This window comes from Rhinichthys klamathensis, unplaced genomic scaffold, assembly GCF_029890125.1.
Source record: "Rhinichthys klamathensis goyatoka isolate OS25496 unplaced genomic scaffold, OSU_Roscu_1.1 h1tg000327l_1, whole genome shotgun sequence".
Taxonomy (NCBI): Eukaryota; Metazoa; Chordata; class Actinopteri; order Cypriniformes; family Leuciscidae; genus Rhinichthys; species Rhinichthys klamathensis.
This window is the reverse complement of record NW_026606842.1, coordinates 147,501-164,524: the sequence shown is the minus strand read 5'-3', so window position 1 is coordinate 164,524 and position 17,024 is coordinate 147,501. Positions and strand designations below refer to the sequence as shown.

Genomic DNA, 17,024 nt, shown 5'->3' with positions numbered 1-17,024 from the left:
ACTATACAAATTAATAATTAATCAGAATACTTAATCCTGCTCACTCACGCCAAAGAACTCTTTGCTCAAGTTCCCCGTCTCTGCAAGATTAACGTTGGCAATTTTCACGCACAGCTACTAGAAGATTCACGTCTGTCAGACAGGTTGCTCACGTCATCAAGCTTAGTTTGAGTCGGTTTGAGTCTGCACGTCAGGAACGGAAGTGCTCAAAAATCGATAAAAATGGGCTTCAACTGTCTCAACTGAGTTCCAATGAGATGGCTCTGTCCACTTCTTATACTGTCTATGGGTACCCCAGATATTATGTCCCGGTTTTTAAAATCCGGGATATAAGCATATTCGGGTTTTTGCAGGTGTTTACATGGCCGTGCGCGACCGGGTTATTGCTAATATCCCGGTTTTGAACGGGTTATTGGCTGCATGTAAACGTAGTCAGTGTTCATGCATGATTTTATTGTGATCTTCTCATGAGCGGATAGTGTTTTATTGTTGCCTAATCTCAATGATCTGTGTGTTTCTTCAAGGTTCTGCTGGTGTGTCAAACTACAGAGAGTTTAAGAGATAAACGGGTGAAAACGTGACTTTAGACTGTCAGATTGAGAGACTTCCGGTTTGGGTGAGCATGTGAAAGCAGCGTTGTCTCAGGCTCCCGCAGCGGTAACTTTGAAAACTTACTTTTTCCTTAAAACCCCAACCAACTGAGCGTAGACGAATTAGCATTAGAACCTTGAACACCATAGAGAAATGTCAAAATCATCAAAAGCGTCAAAAAAGACTGAAGCAGACGCCTCTCCTACGAGCAGCAGCACAGCGCTAGCTGGCATAGCTAGTATGCTAGAAGACCACAGAGCTAGTATTGCAGCCGACTTCAAAGCAACATTCGCTGCTCTGGAATTGAGACTTGACAAAATGCAGACAACGATAACAGAACATGGACAGCGAATGGACTCATTGGAATCCCACGCTGAGCTGCAAGCCCAACGAATTCAAGCACTGGAGGAGAGGTGTGTCGCATTAGCAGATAACAACGCTAAACTAACAGCAAAGACTATCGATCTGGAGAGCCGCAGCCGCAGAAATAATATTAGAATAATCGGCCTCCCAGAATCAATCGAGGGACCCAGGCCCACAAGCTTTTTCGCCGAACTTTTGGCTGAAGTACTGGGCGACCAGATCCTTCAGTCTCCTCCTGAATTGGACCGAGCGCACAGAACGCTCACCGCTAAACCACAACCCGGCTCACGGCCCAGACCGGTTATACTTCGCCTGCATCACTATCAGACCAAGGAGCTGATCATTCGGGAGGCTCGTAAGAGACGTGGGAAACTTCAGTACCAAGGGACACCAATCCAGATCTTTGAAGACTACACACCAGAAATCGCCGGGGAACGAGCTAAATATCGAGCAGTGATGGCCGATCTTTACAACCTCGCTCTTCGACCAGCACTTCTCTTCCCGGCTCGATTACAGATTACTCTGGAGAGCGGAGCGAAGAAGAGATTCTCAACCCCCGAGGAAGCCACCATATTCGCAGCCAAATACAAATAGACTGTCAGATTGATGTAAAAGACATTTATTGGGTTTTCCAGAAACTGACAGATTCTCCAGTGCTGAAATTGCAAACCTTCGGATCAGATTCAACATCAGCTCTTTTCTATGATTGAAGATTCAAATGTTCAATTATTCATCACAAAATTTCAGTATATTACTTATTAATAACATCACTATTGATGAATTAGGAATCTATTATTGTGCAAAACTAGACTCACTCAAAACTAGACTCAAATCTACAGCTCAGTGATGGTTTCAGAATTTACACATGAGCTTTATTTCTGACAGAAATCTACATAATGTTGATGCATATTTGATATTTCTTAAACACAAAACTCTTCACAGAAGTTGCTCAAGATCAGAATCAGACGAAAGTGAGTTAGACGACGCAGAAGACTGATTGTTTTATACGTCATACTGAACACTGTGATGTTTTTAGCAAGGTGAGATTTGGGTTCTGCGATATAAAACAACAACAATAATAATATATAAGAATTCCTTTAAATGTTTGTGTTTTTGATACTACATCCCTTTAGTGATGAATTAATGTTTAATCAGAAATGTTGCTGGTATTTTAGGTCTATTGCAGATCAAACTTCAAGTGTGTAAGAAAACACACCAACAATATCAAAATGAGGAACTGGAGCAGCTTTACAGCACAAATGATGAAGAGGTAAAACACATCTATAATTCAGCATTCAATGTGCAGAAAACGTGTTCTACAGCTAAATTGTGTTTTGTTTGATTGTTTTTGTTTCATAGTTTTGTCTGTTCCGCCCGACCAACAACACTTTTGGTCCTTTTCAAAAACTAAAGGCAAAACCACAAACATAATCAACAGAACATCCTCTCAAACGGTCTAATTGATGTATAATAATGCTAAATAATGAGCGTAAAATATTGTTCGATTGTTGTTTAAGATTGACTGATGTTTGTTACATGTAATGCAAAATTCTCAATATGTTTTCAGCATGGCTTCTCATTGCTTTTGTCTTGATAACCAAGTCTTATAAATAATAGTTATTGTTTTGTGAGTGCCTTCATTCTTTTACTGTTAAAAAAAATAAATATATATATATATATATATATATATAAATATTGATATAACATGGCAAAAAGGAATATATATATATATATATATATATATATATATATATATATATATATATATATATTCATTACCATTTGGGTTGTAACATTTAAAAAAATAAAATTCGTCAAACTGTGCTTCTACTTATACCAGCAGGTAACTTATAATATAATATAGAAAATCTGCACGTCATCATGACGTATGTTTACAAGGGGTCTAGGGTAGGGTGTCATTGAGTAAGTCACCCTACAGCTAACAACAAACATCAGTCAATCTTAAACAACAATTGAACAATATTTTACGCTCATTATTTAGCATTATTATACATCAATTCTAGGCCTATACGTAGTTCTCGTGAAAAATATATCGTGCATAGTCTTATCTAGTATATGTACTACTCCTGAAAAGAAGTATTGAAAAAGAGAATAGAAATAAAGACGAGTGCTGTAGTGATGGCTTCCTTGTACTCTGAATGAATTAATAAAAGCATACACACATTACAACAGCTCAGAAAATTACATTAGTCAGCAGCACATTACATTACATTACAATGTAAATGTCTTTGCATAGTAATGACTATAAACTATAAACATAAGTGACTTCAAACGCTTTCCATTCACACTAGAAAGTAAGAAAGTACAGAATTGTTATTTTTGCCGTTGTACTTTTTTTTCTTCATTATGAGGTTACGATTAGATTACCATTGCAAGTTCTGACAAAAAGTTATCAATCTTGTTTATTACATCCAGCTATGAGTTTCATTTTCACATCAGCAATCAGGATATGGAGGACCAGGAGTGCCACTTAAAAATAAGTGATGGTTATTGTAGTTCTAGACTTAATGTGAACATGCATTTATTCATCTCAATTGCACAAAAACCGATTCAGTATTCCTCAAAATAAATAAAACAGTGAAATGTATGAATACTTTATGTATTTAATATCACTTTATCAACCAATGTCTTGGCAGCTGACCTTCGGTCCAATTTAACCATAATGAGCAAAAATGACTTTCATTTATTTATTTTTTATTGCAGAAGTAAGAGTCTGAAATCTAGATACTTAATTTGAATGATTACTTCACAAACGCTAAAAAAGTATGTTCTGTATAGCCGTGAATCTGCATTTTCTTCGGCCTGAGGGTTATTCATATCACTTTTGGTGTGAAAGAGCCTTTACATTAGCCAAACATTTTACTTTTATTTATTCATTTATTTTTGTTATTAGAAAACAAACAAGCAAGCCCAGCCCAGGTGAGAAAAAGTAACCCAAAATTAACGCAACGTATTACTTTTCATAAAAAGTAACTACGCAATTAGTTACTTTTTTAGGGAGTTACCTACGCAATATTGTAATGCATTACTTTTAAAAGTAATTTTCATTACATCCCATTTCACTTAAAGCTGCAGTCGGCAAGTCTGACAGATTGAATGGACTTAGGCAAAATTTTGAATGTTTACAACTCTCATGGCCCTCCCCCACTATCAACGAATACCCCATGCGAATACCCTCCCACCGAGTTCATGCTCGTCAGTGCGTGTGCACCAGATTTTCAGTGAACGCGCCCGTCTCATCAGCATCCATCAACACCATGGAGTATTTGGAGGTATGCTGCTCTGGCTAATCTACCGATAGATTGCAATTGCTAACGTCATTTATACTCTAAATGAGCTTACGTGGCGTGTGCCCGATCTGTGATTGACAGTCAGATCTCCCATGCAAGTTAGAAGCTCGGGTTTTTTTCTAAAACCACTTTATTTATGTTGTTCTGTCGGATTATAGTGTCGATTTCACTGAATATGATCAAAACAATTTTGCCGACGGCAGCTTTAATTAATAGCAACTCAGAAAGAGACATAAACAATCAAAAACATTAGGCTACAAAGTTGATAGATTCTTATTCTTAATTCTGATCATTAGAATCAAACAGCAATCAATCTTTCAATATGTTGCTATTTCATATTCAGGGGATGGCAGCACTTCTAGATATTCATGATCGGTCAGTGGATCAACAGTGACGTTGGTCCGAATGGGTGTTATTCTTCTGTTTAAAATCTAAACGAATGATAAGAAAAAATATACATTAGCTGCTAATTCCCATTTGTAACTGAACTGAACTGAATTATTAATATAAACAGCAAAAAGGCATGTCTTACCTGCTGAGAACTTTCATATCTAGGAATTTTCCTAGACATTTTACGGTTCATAATTACTAAACCTAAAACCACAAAATATACTCTGATTAAATGCTGTCAAAATGAATTGACAAATGTAATAATAATGTAATTTTCCTGATTTTGATTGATTCAAAAATAAATTGTACTCACCTATCACTGCAGCAAACAGCACAACCATCAGCAGGGTGAACATGACAATCAGGATCTGATTTGCTCTCTGATCTTGTGCGGGATTCTTTTGCTCTGGTTCATCTGGCCCATGGGGGGCTTCTGTGTTTTTGAGAAACGTTTTATCTTTTACAGATCATTTGGATAGTTTGGTTATTTAAACTTTTTGTCATGCATCCTCGCCATTTAGATTGCAAAATAACTTTGCATAAATAACATTATTATTATTATTAAAAACATAATTATGATTATATAACAATATCTCCGATATATATTTTTTCCAAGTGACATACCAGTGGTGAACAGTTTGGTATGAGCACCGCCCTCTTGAGATACATCTTTTAAAAAGCCAAGTATCTTATTTCATTTGTTGTTTAAATAATTGTAGTGCAAAATAATTATTTAAAATAACAACAATAATAATATAGCTCTCAGTTGTATGAATGTATTGCAGTTTAACGCTTACCAGTGGTGTCCAGTCTCATACCGTCACTGATCTGTAGAGCCCAGCCTGGTTTTATACAGTAATAAGTTCCTAAATCATCAGCAGTGACAGTATTGATAATTAATTGGCTCCTGCTTCCCTCTGAATATTTGTTGCGGAATTTCTCGTCGTAATATTCAGGCTTTTCAGATCCAAACGTACGCAGTATCATCACTGGACGAACTGATGGCTTTATCACAAACCAAATAGCAGCTTTACATTTAAACTCACAAGCTAAAGTCACACTCTGTCCTAAAGTCACCTGTTGATCAGTGACACCTTCTGTGTGTTGAGAACACACAAACACACCTGAACGAACAGAAAACACACCATTCAGATTATCTGATCATGACAGGATCACATCGAATCACACAAAATGACATAAAATAAACTTACAGAGGAGTGAAAGCAGCAGAGTCTTCATTCTGTGATCTTCTTGAACGTGTTCAGGTTGAACTTGTGTGGAGATTGATGTTGTGTGTAACTTTATAGCAACTCAGAGGAAGTGCTTCTGCTGAGCTTCAGAAAATACTTAAATAGAAGAAATGATGAAATTTACACTTACACTGACCTCATTATTAGTCCTGTTGTTGTTTTACCACCACTGATCGAAGTGTAAGTGATGCCATGTTTTGGAGCCTAAATATACATCTTAATATAATTTATTTCTAAATCAGTTGAAATATTATTTTAGTTTTAATTAATCTAATACAAAATTTGTTGCTACAATATATATATATATATATTTTTTTTTTGGAAATGGGAGTAGATCATGTCGGTTTGAGTCATTTCCTGGAGATTCATCAAGTTCTTTTTATAGATGTTAAGAATAACTTTCCAGTTACTTTCCAGACCAAATAAAAGAGACACTAACAAAACTGAACAACAGCTTTAGTTCAATCACTTTCTGCTTTTAATCATGAATAAAAGTCTATCAACTTAGCACTTCTTAATTTTTTTCAACAACAAAAAAAGACTCTTGCAAAAGAGTTTGATGTTGATCATATTCCTTTGTTGACTCATATTTATGTTTAACTGCATATTGATTAACGAAATGTATAGATGTGATTTATAAATAAATGAATAATTACATGTTCCCTGGTTTTGTATTTCTTGTTTGTCAGGACTTTTATTTTAAAGTGTATTTTCTGTTCCAGTGTTCACATCCTGTGTTTACTGTTTTACTTTGTTTCTATATTACGTTTACACAACAAGGATATGCTTAAAACTGAGAAGTTTTTCCTTTGAGTTTTCCATTGTCAAAACGATCCCCATTCACATGGATTCACAAAAATAACTTAAAACACTGTATTCTGCAGTCAGGCCATTCGATGGCGATGAAACGCTATAGACTGACCACGTAATACGCATGTGCATGACATCATAATCTTCAGAGATACCATTTTTTGTTGTTTACGTTTACACGGAGACCGTTTTCAAAAGTTTGCGTTTTCAGGCACCCTAAATGTGTAAACGAACGGCCAAAACGCATAAAAAGTGTTACGTTTTTAGTTTTCGGTGTCGTGTAAACAGTCAACTTTTTGACTCAACTTCAAGTCAACTTCAAACAGACCCTTAGTCAACCGTGTTTTTTGCCATATGATTGATAACTTAGGGCTGGGTATCGCAAATAAATAATATCAATACCAAATAATTGACCAATTTTATGAAATCTGTGTTTTAACAAGATTACATTACATATTACCTAAAAAAAAAAAAAAACGTTGGTTTTATTTTTTCAGTTGGTTGACTCAAAAGGTGCGTTCCATTCGACCGTAAGTGGACTGTGAAGTGGACTTCACAGGGTATTTCGCCATCTTAAGTGAGATTCCAAAACGAAGGGAACGAACATGTTCAGTTCGAAGGGCACTGCAAACGGCATAGGGAATAAGGGAACATCGATACATCACTTCACAGGAAGTCAGTGAAGTCCACTTCAACTGATATACCGTGCTCAGGGAGTAGGGAGCAGTGAACACTTGTGTAGGGACCCTGTCGAATGGAACGCACCTAAAGATTCATATTGGCCACTGGGGGGCAGAATATATGCCTCGCGCTCAAGCGCACGCATAAAACTTGCCGCAAAGCACTGGCAAAAGTACCAAAGTGATTATGAATGTGTCAGGAAAAAATAGCAAGGAGACATTTTAATTGTTGATTAATAAACTAGTGTTTTCTGAATTCTGAGTCAGTGTTGGCTGCAAAGATGAAGTTGACGTTGCTGACTCGTCATCTTCACAGTAGGCTGTAGTAGAGGGTATGCGCATGACGTCACCGTCGGCCGGAGTGAATGCGGTCGCGCCCACAAGTGGCAAAAAGACTGAGCGGCAGCATTTGTTTTCAGTGTGAACGCCGTGAAAAGCACACAAAACACATCTAAAACGGGAAAGAGCTTTGCGATTGACTGTACAACTAGATTTGACCAGAAATCTGAGGTACTGTATATTTTTACAGACTGCAAAAAGCTACAGAACAGACTATATTCTGCATAATTGGATGTTTTTAAATAAACACTGACAAAAAACTATACAAGTTTTAGGGCTGGACGATATGATGATATACAGTATAACATTAATGTAAGTGATCACTCGGATTTAGACCTATCTATATTGTATTTATATAAAACGTTTACAGGCAAATTGTCTTCATTTATTTCCCCGGCGTCGAAATCAGGCACATATAAATGTCAGGAAACACGATTCCTGGCTGCATGTCAATATCCATGGATCACTGGATCTTTGATAAGTTGTAAGGAACACTATATCGAGTCCAACTTTTAGTTTAAACTGATAATAGTTTGTTTTACTCGCGTTAACGCAGTTTCCTCTATTAACTCCAGTCACGCAGCAGCTCTTCTGCCACTCAGTCCCGCTGAGGGGGGCGTGTTCCGGCGGGGAAGTGACGTTAATGCATTCCCTCTATAGCGAATGTGCGGACACGCCTAGAGAGAGAAATATATCTTTCATTTGGATTACATGATCAGAGTATTTGTTTTCGATTCAAATAGGTTAATTTAAAAGTAGACATTTTAAGCTTTCTATATGCCGAGTTTCGGTTAATTTGTGACGCTCTCTGGCCGCAACCAGCATAAACTACTGTTTTTCCTTGATGCCACAGCCAATCATGCTTCATGCTGATTGGCTCACTGACCTTGACAAGATAAACCGCTTAGATGTCGAAATTTTGTACCAAACAACAAGAGATTTTTTGATACTCGAAGGAGGCAACTCGGTCAATATAATATTGATAACCCTCACCTGTTAGCTTCTCTTTATCCTGTGCATTGATAGCCTGGCCTAGAAATCTAGAAGCACCCATAGCGGCAGCAAAATTTATTTTGCAGCCAGTGTAACATCTTGATGTGGGTCTGGCTTGCCAGGCTATTGATTTGCCTTGTTCAGTGTCTGGTGTTGTCCTTAGTGGATGTTACTCTTGGTTTGTTTTCAGTTCTGTTTTCGCCTGCTTTCCCCATGTTTGGATTTACTCTTCAGTTTTATTTTCTTGCCCTGGCCCATGCCTGGATTTACTCATTTATGTTTGTTAATAAACATTTTGTGTTGCATTCCCTTACGAAAAGAAAATATATTTCCTAATATGAATGATCAATATATTAAATGATATAACATTTGAAAATATACAGAATAATATATTGAGTTAATATATTACAATATATTGAATAATACATAAGGAATTGCCGCTTTTCACATTTTGAAAAATATGTGACAACATATTTACTAATATATCATAATGTATGTCATTTTATATTCAGTAATACACTTCATAATATATAGATGTATATGTGATCAGAATTGGTACTGCATATGTAATATATTGCAGATATATTTACTCATGCATTATAAACACACACACACACACATATAGAGAAATATTTCATGTAATATATTTCTTATATTCTATAATTATTTACTTTATAAATGTTCCATATTTTCAAACTGGTTAACAAAAGCACAAGCACACCTGCATGTTCTAACGTATTTAACCAAAAGACTATACTGTGCTGAGGAGTGAACAGCCATTACTTTAAAAAAAAAGAAGTAATTAGTCTTAATGGTATTCGGACCAGGAATGGTATCCGGTCAACCGAACCAGTATAGAAGATTAAATACTAACAGATCTCCACTTATATTAATATTAAGCAAAACATCAACACTTAATTTTAACATTTGCTCTCCTTTAACAGTCAGAAGCAAAGCATGCTAGGAACTAGAAATCTCTTGTAACTCGTTCCGTGAATGTGTGTGTATTATGTGAACATAATACATTCACATTTATATGGGAGCATGTATGTGCAATATATATACAACTTTGTGAATATTACATGCTTTGAAATGGAAAGCAGACACTGATGTGCCAATTGGATTGTGGTTGTCAGAGATTTGCAGCTGTGTACCCTTAGAGAAGATCACATATACAATGAGAAGCAGGGGTGACTTATTTCATAAAATCTGGAAACCCTTTTTGAATTATAAAAATATAGTACCACATGACTTGATTGGATAAAGTTAATTTTCTAATTTTCGTTTATTTATTTTTTATTTTATTTTCCTTTTCTTTTTTTGCTGTTGTTGCTCTTGCCTTTGTGTTATGTCTGATGTTGGTTATTGTATTTGAAAAAAGCAAAATAAAATTTTCCAAAAAAAAAAGACAAAAAAAAACTGAACTTGAAGAACAAACACTGACTCTGAACACGAAGACCATCACACGGAAACTGGGAAAACATGACAACGATCCGACAAAGAATGCAAACAAGAGGAGACTTAAAAAGGGAACAAATCAAGAGGTAACAGGTGGAAGAACTCAAACACTAATCAGGTAACAAGGGGGAGGGATCAAACAATAACGAGAGCACATGGCCCAACATAACAAAGACACCCAAGTGCAATACAAGACAGGACAGACACGTGACATTACCCCCTCCCTACGGAGCGGCTACCAGACGCTCCATCAGGCGGGACGGGAGGGACAGACCAGGGTGGGACGGGTGGGACGGGAGGGACAGACCAGGGTGGGACGGGAGGGACAAAGCGTTTAGTCCTGGGAGACCCGGGCGAAACACAAAGTCCATCGGGCGGCCAGGACGACGCAGTCAGTCCATCGGGCGGCCATGGCGGAGACGACCCCTCGGGCGGCCAGGGGCGGAGACGACCCCTCGGGCGGCTCAGGAACAGCCACCAGAACAGCAACGGCCACTAGGACAGACACAAACACAGAAACAAACATTGGCTCCGGCTCAGGAACAGCAGACACTGGCTCCGGCTCAGGAACAGCAGACACTGGCTCCGGCTCAGGAACAGCAGACACTGGCTCCGGCTCAGGAACAGCAAACATTGGCTCCGGCTCAGGAACAGCAGACACTGGCTCCGGCTCAGGAACAGCAGACACTGGCTCCGGCTCAGGAACAGCAGACACTGGCTCCGGCTCAGGAACAGCAGACACTGGCTCCGGCTCAGGAACAGCAGACACTGGCTCCGGCTCAGGAACAGCAGACACTGGCTCCGGCTCAGGAACAGCAGACACTGGCTCCGGCTCAGGAACAGCAGACACTGGCTCCGGCTCAGGAACAGCAGACACTGGCTCCGGCTCAGGAACAGCAAACATTGGCTCCGGCTCAGGAACAGCAGACACTGGCTCCGGCTCAGGAACAGCAGACACTGGCTCCGGCTCAGGAACAGCAGACACTGGCTCCGGCTCAGGAACAGCAGACACTGGCTCCGGCTCAGGAACAGCAGACACCGGCTCCGGCTCAGGAACAGCAGACACTGGCTCCGGCTCAGGAACAGCAGACACTGGCTCCGGCTCAGGAACAGCAAACATTGGCTCCGGCTCAGGAACAGCAGACACTGGCTCCGGCTCAGGAACAGCAGACACTGGCTCCGGCTCAGGAACAGCAGACACTGGCTCCGGCTCAGGAACAGCAGACACTGGCTCCGGCTCAGGAACAGCAGACACTGGCTCCGGCTCAGGAACAGCAGACACTGGCTCCGGCTCAGGAACAGCGGACACCGGCTCCGGCTCAGGAACAGCAGACACTGGCTCCGGCTCAGGAACAGCGGACACCGGCTCCGGCTCAGGAACAGCAGACACCGGCTCTGTCTCCGGCACTGGCTCTGTCTCCGGCTCAGGAACAGCAGACACTGGCTCCGGCTCAGGAACAGCGGATACTTGCTCTGTCTCCGGTTCTGGAACAGCAGAGACTGGCATCTCCAAGATCCGAGCCAGACGCTCCAGATAGTCCGTCACAACCTTGGCGGCCACGCCAAAGGGGATCTCTGGCTCTGTCCCAGACTGGACAGACGGAACGTGATCAGTCTCTCGCTGGGCAGACGTGACCCGTCTCTCGCTGGGCAGCCGTGACATGAACAGTCTCTCGCTGGGCAGACGGGACGTGAACAGTCTCTCGCTGTGCAGACGGGACGTGAACAGTCTCTCGCTGGGCGGACGGGAAGTGAACAGTCTCTCGCTGGCCAGACGGGACGTGAACAGTCTCTCGATGGGCAGACGGGACGTGAACAATCTCTCGCTGGACCGACGGGACGTGAACAGTCTCTCGATGGGCAGACGGGACGTGAACAGTCTCTCGCTGGGCAGACGGGACGTGAACAGTCTCTCGCTGGGCGGACGGGAAGTGAACAGTCTCTCGCTGGGCGGACGGGACGTGAACAGTCTCTCGCTGGGCAGACGGGACGTGAACAGTCTCTCGATGGGCAGACGGGACGTGAACAATCTCTCGCTGGACCGACGGGACGTGAACAGTCTCTCGATGGGCAGACGGGACGTGAACAGTCTCTCGATGGGCAGACGGGACGTGAACAGTCTCTCGGTGGGCAGACGGGACGTGAACAGTCTCTCGATGGGCAGACGGGACGTGAACAGTCTCTCGCTGGGCAGACGGGACGTGAACAGTCTCTCGCTGGGCAGACGGGACGTGAACAGTCTCTCGCTGGGCAGACGGGCGTTTCCTCCTCCTTTTCTGTCCGTGACGGCGAGAAGTAGGCTCTAAGCTGTCCCTCACTGGCCCAGGATCGAAGGGGGGCCAGGATGGAGAGTGGTGTTGAACCTCTTCTCGACCCTCTCCTCCTCCTCTACGACATCCACGGGTCCCCGAGAACCTGGCGAGACGCTCCGACTCCTCCCTTTAATGAACCATAAAAGTGAGGGCCTGAAAAATATTCATTCTGCCGGATTCGTTAGAGGACGGAATCATTCCGTCATGAAAGATAGTGGAAAACTGGGTCGATCCAAATGTAGCGGTTGTGTAGTCTGGACAATCCAAGTCATCGTCGTCCATGCAAGCGTCATCATCCATCCAGTCAAAATCATCGTCATCCATGCAGCTGAGTCCTCAAATGGTCGGATCGTTCTGTCACGTGACAGTTACAAAAAGTGGAGAGGAGGACTCAAGTGCAGCAACGGATGATTTATTAACAAAAGAAAACAAAACACAAAGCAAAAACCCACAAGGGAGAAATCACAATAAATGAGACATTAAACAAAACTGAACTTGAAGTAGTGATGTTACATATGACACTGAAGCTTCGATGTGCGTATCGCGAAAGCGAAGCAATTTCTATTGAAGCCCCGTATCGGGGTGTGTATTGGTTTTCCAAAGGTCACGTGATCGATGACAAACGAAGCCTCACTTTCTGTCCAATCACGTGCGCGTCTCGCTTTGGGTGTCAGAAGGCTCGAAGGTCCTTGTTGGCTCAGTCTGGTTGATGGGTTTGTGAGGAGAGTGCTGTACTTTGAAAGTTAATCAATACATTACATTTAAATAACCAAAACTACTTATTATTTTGTTGTTGTTGTTGTGTCTTTTTGTTTTTGTACGATCGTTGCACTTTTGGTGTTTTTTAGGTAATTTGGTGTTGGTATTTGGGTGTTTGGTGACGGGTTTGTATTTACAGCAATGGCAACAGCCAAAAAAAGGAAGACTTCCCCTAACTGGGAATATTTTGAGCTTATAGCTTCCAATGTATGAATGCATTTCTAAAAAAGAAATAAAGAAATAAATATTTATTTATTTATTTAGTATTATTTTATTTTTTATCATTGTATTGTATAATTGTTGACCGTTGATGTGTCTTATATTCAGTCAATGTACATGTACAGTCACTCCCAACAAAAAAAATTTATCCTCACACTTCTGAGGTGGAAACCTTTGTCTTCTGTTGGAAAGTGCTGTAGACCAGCGCAAACAAAGCTCAAATGACACTTCTGATGCGATCGTAGAAGTGGATAAATACCTTACAGAGACAAACATACAAAGAGCTGAAGATCCACTTGGATACTGGATAATGCAGAAACATGTCTACCCCCATCTATATACATTGGCATTACAGAATAATTAAAATCTTTATCACCTTTCTGTCATTCCTACAGTTACATAAGCACTATCACTGCCAAGTGTCAGATGAACAGATGATCCTATCACACAATGTCCTTATTCACTATGTGTGTGTGTGAAGAGAGAGAGTAGGCCTACATTAGATCTTATTAAATCATATGCTCATTTTATATTTTATTGTCACACTTTAATGGGTAAAATAATTTATTTATTAATGGACAAATCAAACACAAACGTGTAAGGCTTTTTATTTCTACACATAACATTGAAATTATGGAGTGTGTTGTGGTTGCTTCATCTGACAGAGCTTTTAACACAGGCTGCTGGCTGCTTTATTTTAAATAAGCACCAGATGGCGCTGTTCTCGACACTCTCGAAGCTTTGAATCTTTTCCCGGAACAGTCAGGGGAAAGCCTCATTGATTCACGAGGCTTCATTTCCCCATCTCTAACTTGAAGAACAAACACTGACTCTGAACACGAAGACCATCACACGGAAACAGGGAAAACATATGACAACGATCCGACAAAGACTGCAAACAAGAGGAGACTTAAAAAGGGAACAAATCAAGAGGGAACAGGTGGAAGAACTCAAACACTAATCAGGTAACAAGGGGGAGGGATCAAACAACGAGAGCACATGGCCCAACATAACAAAGACACCCAAGTGCAATACAAGACAGGACAGACACGTGACACATACATGCTCAATCCATACATTGCAGTATATTGAAAAATATAAGCACTAGTTTCCCATATGGAAATGTATTATGAAATATATCGCATTATATTTTGCAGTATATCCCCATATATTTTTTGTTCCGCAAGGGTTTAAACTCTCCATCTTTCCATCTTTCCGTGTTTCAGAACGCCAGAACAAAAGCAAATGGATCCAGCAGTTGTGCCCCTGGGAGCTTGTCTCCTTCTCCTCTGTCATGGTGAATCGTTCCCCTCAGGATCACACCCATGTGTTTTTGGACCTAGCCTATTAGACCCATTTTCCTGACCGTTCGCTCATTGTCTTCTTCTGGGCTGGACTTAATGACTCACTCCACGCACTCATTGGTGTTGATGATCCTTGATAGATGTTTTGTGAATTTGTGAAAGGGGTGGTATAATGCCCTTTTTACAAGATGTAAAATAAGTATTTGATGTCCACAAAGGCAAAGTGTGTATGTGAAGTTTTAGCTCAAAACACAGCACAGATGTTTTTATATAGCATGTTAAAATTGTCACTTTTTGAGGGTGAGCAAAAACGGACCGGTTTTGTGTCTGTCCCTTGAAATGCAAATGAGCTGCTGCTCCTGGCGCAGAGGGTGCCGCTACAACAGCTTGTGTCCTGAACATTTTCTAAATCTTTTAGCCTTTTATGTTTAAACCGGAGTCAGACAATGATGGAGAGACTCAAGAAGAAGTGATGTAGACAACATTTCTGAATGGTTAGTCAATGAATTTATGTAGCTTATGTGTAGTTATCTTCTAGTCATTGATTAGCATATTTTGTGTCAATAATCTATAAATCGGGTTCCGGGGGGCGTTTTATTTTATTTTAGGTTTCGTGTCACTGACCCAGGAGGAATGTCATGTAGTCCCTACCAGCCGTTTGTTGTAGTCCTTAAAGTCCTTAGTTCACCCCAAAATGAAAATTCTCTCAGTAATTACTCACCCTCATGTTGTTCCAACCCCGTAAGACTTTTGTTCATCTTCGGAACACAAATTAAGATATTTTAGATTAAATCTGAGAGCTGGATCACTCCTCCATAGGCATCTTAAGGGATCGAAACTGGCCGGCCCAAAAGTTATTAAAGACATCGTTAAAATAGTCCAAGTGACTACAGTGGCTCAATCTTAAAGCAACACTAAGATATATTTTTTACCTTAAAATAATGTTTCCAAAATCGTTTCAGTGGTTCGTTAAGTCGTAACAGAGTGAAAGGCACTTCTGGATTTGCTGTGCGGTCCTATATCTGCTATAACCACGCTATGTAAGATTTCCAGATCGGGTTGCGTTTCTGTAGTTCTAATGAGACATAAGAAAACTACAAATTTGACTTCCTTTACGTCAAGCGTTACAATAGTCATTATTTTGTTTTTCTTTGTTTCTGATATCGCAATACATCATACTTTCATGAAATCATGCAACATACGACTGACAATATAACGACTGACAATCAGCGCAGCTGCTCTTAACTTTGAGGAAACATGATGCTTATAACGTTCCATCCTCGAAATGTATGTCTTTTCTGTTTCGGAAAGGTAATTTATTATACAATTTCTTAATTTAAATGACTATATCATTATTATAAGAGTAAATAAAGTGCACGGTGGTGTCATCTGGCGCTAAATTGAAATGTTTAACCGTTTGTGAACCCATCTCGCCGGTGATTCGCGATGTATTCTGCAAACTTTCTCTTAGCCCTCCGTTTGGAGTGTGCCTCTGAAAAATCTCCGTTTCGAGGGCTATGTAGCCCTACCCCTTAGCCCTAACCCTCGATCTAAACAAGAATCGGGACACCCTACCCCTAGACGTGAACGCGCAAAACGGAGGGCCAAGGGGTAGGGGCAAGGAGTGAATTTGGATTGAGCCTGCGTGTGACGTACAACACAGAACCGTTGCGCAGTTCCACTACTTGAAATCTCGAGGCCGTACAGAGAAGGAAATGAATAGTTGAATAAAGTTGTTATTTTTGTTTGTTTTTTTGCGCACAAAAAGTTTTCTCATCGCTTGATAAACTTAAGATTGAGCCACTGTGGTCACTCGGACTATTTTAACAATGTCTTTAATAACTTTTGGGACGACCAGTTTCGATCCCTTAAGAAGCCTATAGGAGTGATCCAGCTCTCAGATTTAATCAAAAATATCTTAATTTGTGTTCCGAAGATGAACGAAAGTCTGGAACAACATGAGGGTGAGTAATAATTACTGACAGAATTTTCATTTTGGGGTGAACTAACCCTTTAAAAAGCAATTTCTTTAACAGAAAATTTCTCCCTTTGCTTTGAACTTTGAGCGTTGTAACTTTGCAGATGTTGTTTATGCTCAAACAGCAACATTACACACTAGTTAAAAGAGTGAAATCATAATCAACCACCCCTTGAAGCAAGCGCTCCAACTTATTGGATCCCACTTCACTGTGGGGGAGGCGAAGGAGAATCTAAACATGGCTGCCAAGGAGACCGTTAAACTTTT

The 17,024-nt window shown here is 40.5% G+C and overlaps 1 protein-coding gene across 1 annotated transcript; it reads right to left on the bottom strand.

Moving 5' to 3' along the window:
- Positions 1–4,582: 4,582 nt before the first annotated feature.
- LOC130105749 (uncharacterized) lies at positions 4,583–5,978 on the bottom strand. Its single transcript, XM_056271889.1, has 5 exons — positions 5,867–5,978; positions 5,453–5,779; positions 4,969–5,088; positions 4,798–4,859; positions 4,583–4,696 (listed from the first exon to the last, which is right to left on the bottom strand). The coding sequence occupies exons 1-5, from the start codon at positions 5,892–5,894 to the stop codon at positions 4,583–4,585; spliced, it is 651 nt and encodes a 216-aa protein (XP_056127864.1). The 5' UTR covers positions 5,895–5,978.
- Between the last annotated feature and the right edge of the window lie 11,046 nt (positions 5,979–17,024).

Coding starts and splice junctions, on each gene's coding strand:
- LOC130105749 (XM_056271889.1), bottom strand. CDS start 5,894: ATGAAGACTCTGCTGCTTTCACTCCTCT. Junction 5,089..5,452: donor TATGAGACTGGACACCACTG/GTAAGCGTTAAA, acceptor TCAAAAACACAG/AAGCCCCCCATGGGCCAGAT. Junction 4,697..4,797: donor GATATGAAAGTTCTCAGCAG/GTAAGACATGCC, acceptor TCATTCGTTTAG/ATTTTAAACAGAAGAATAAC.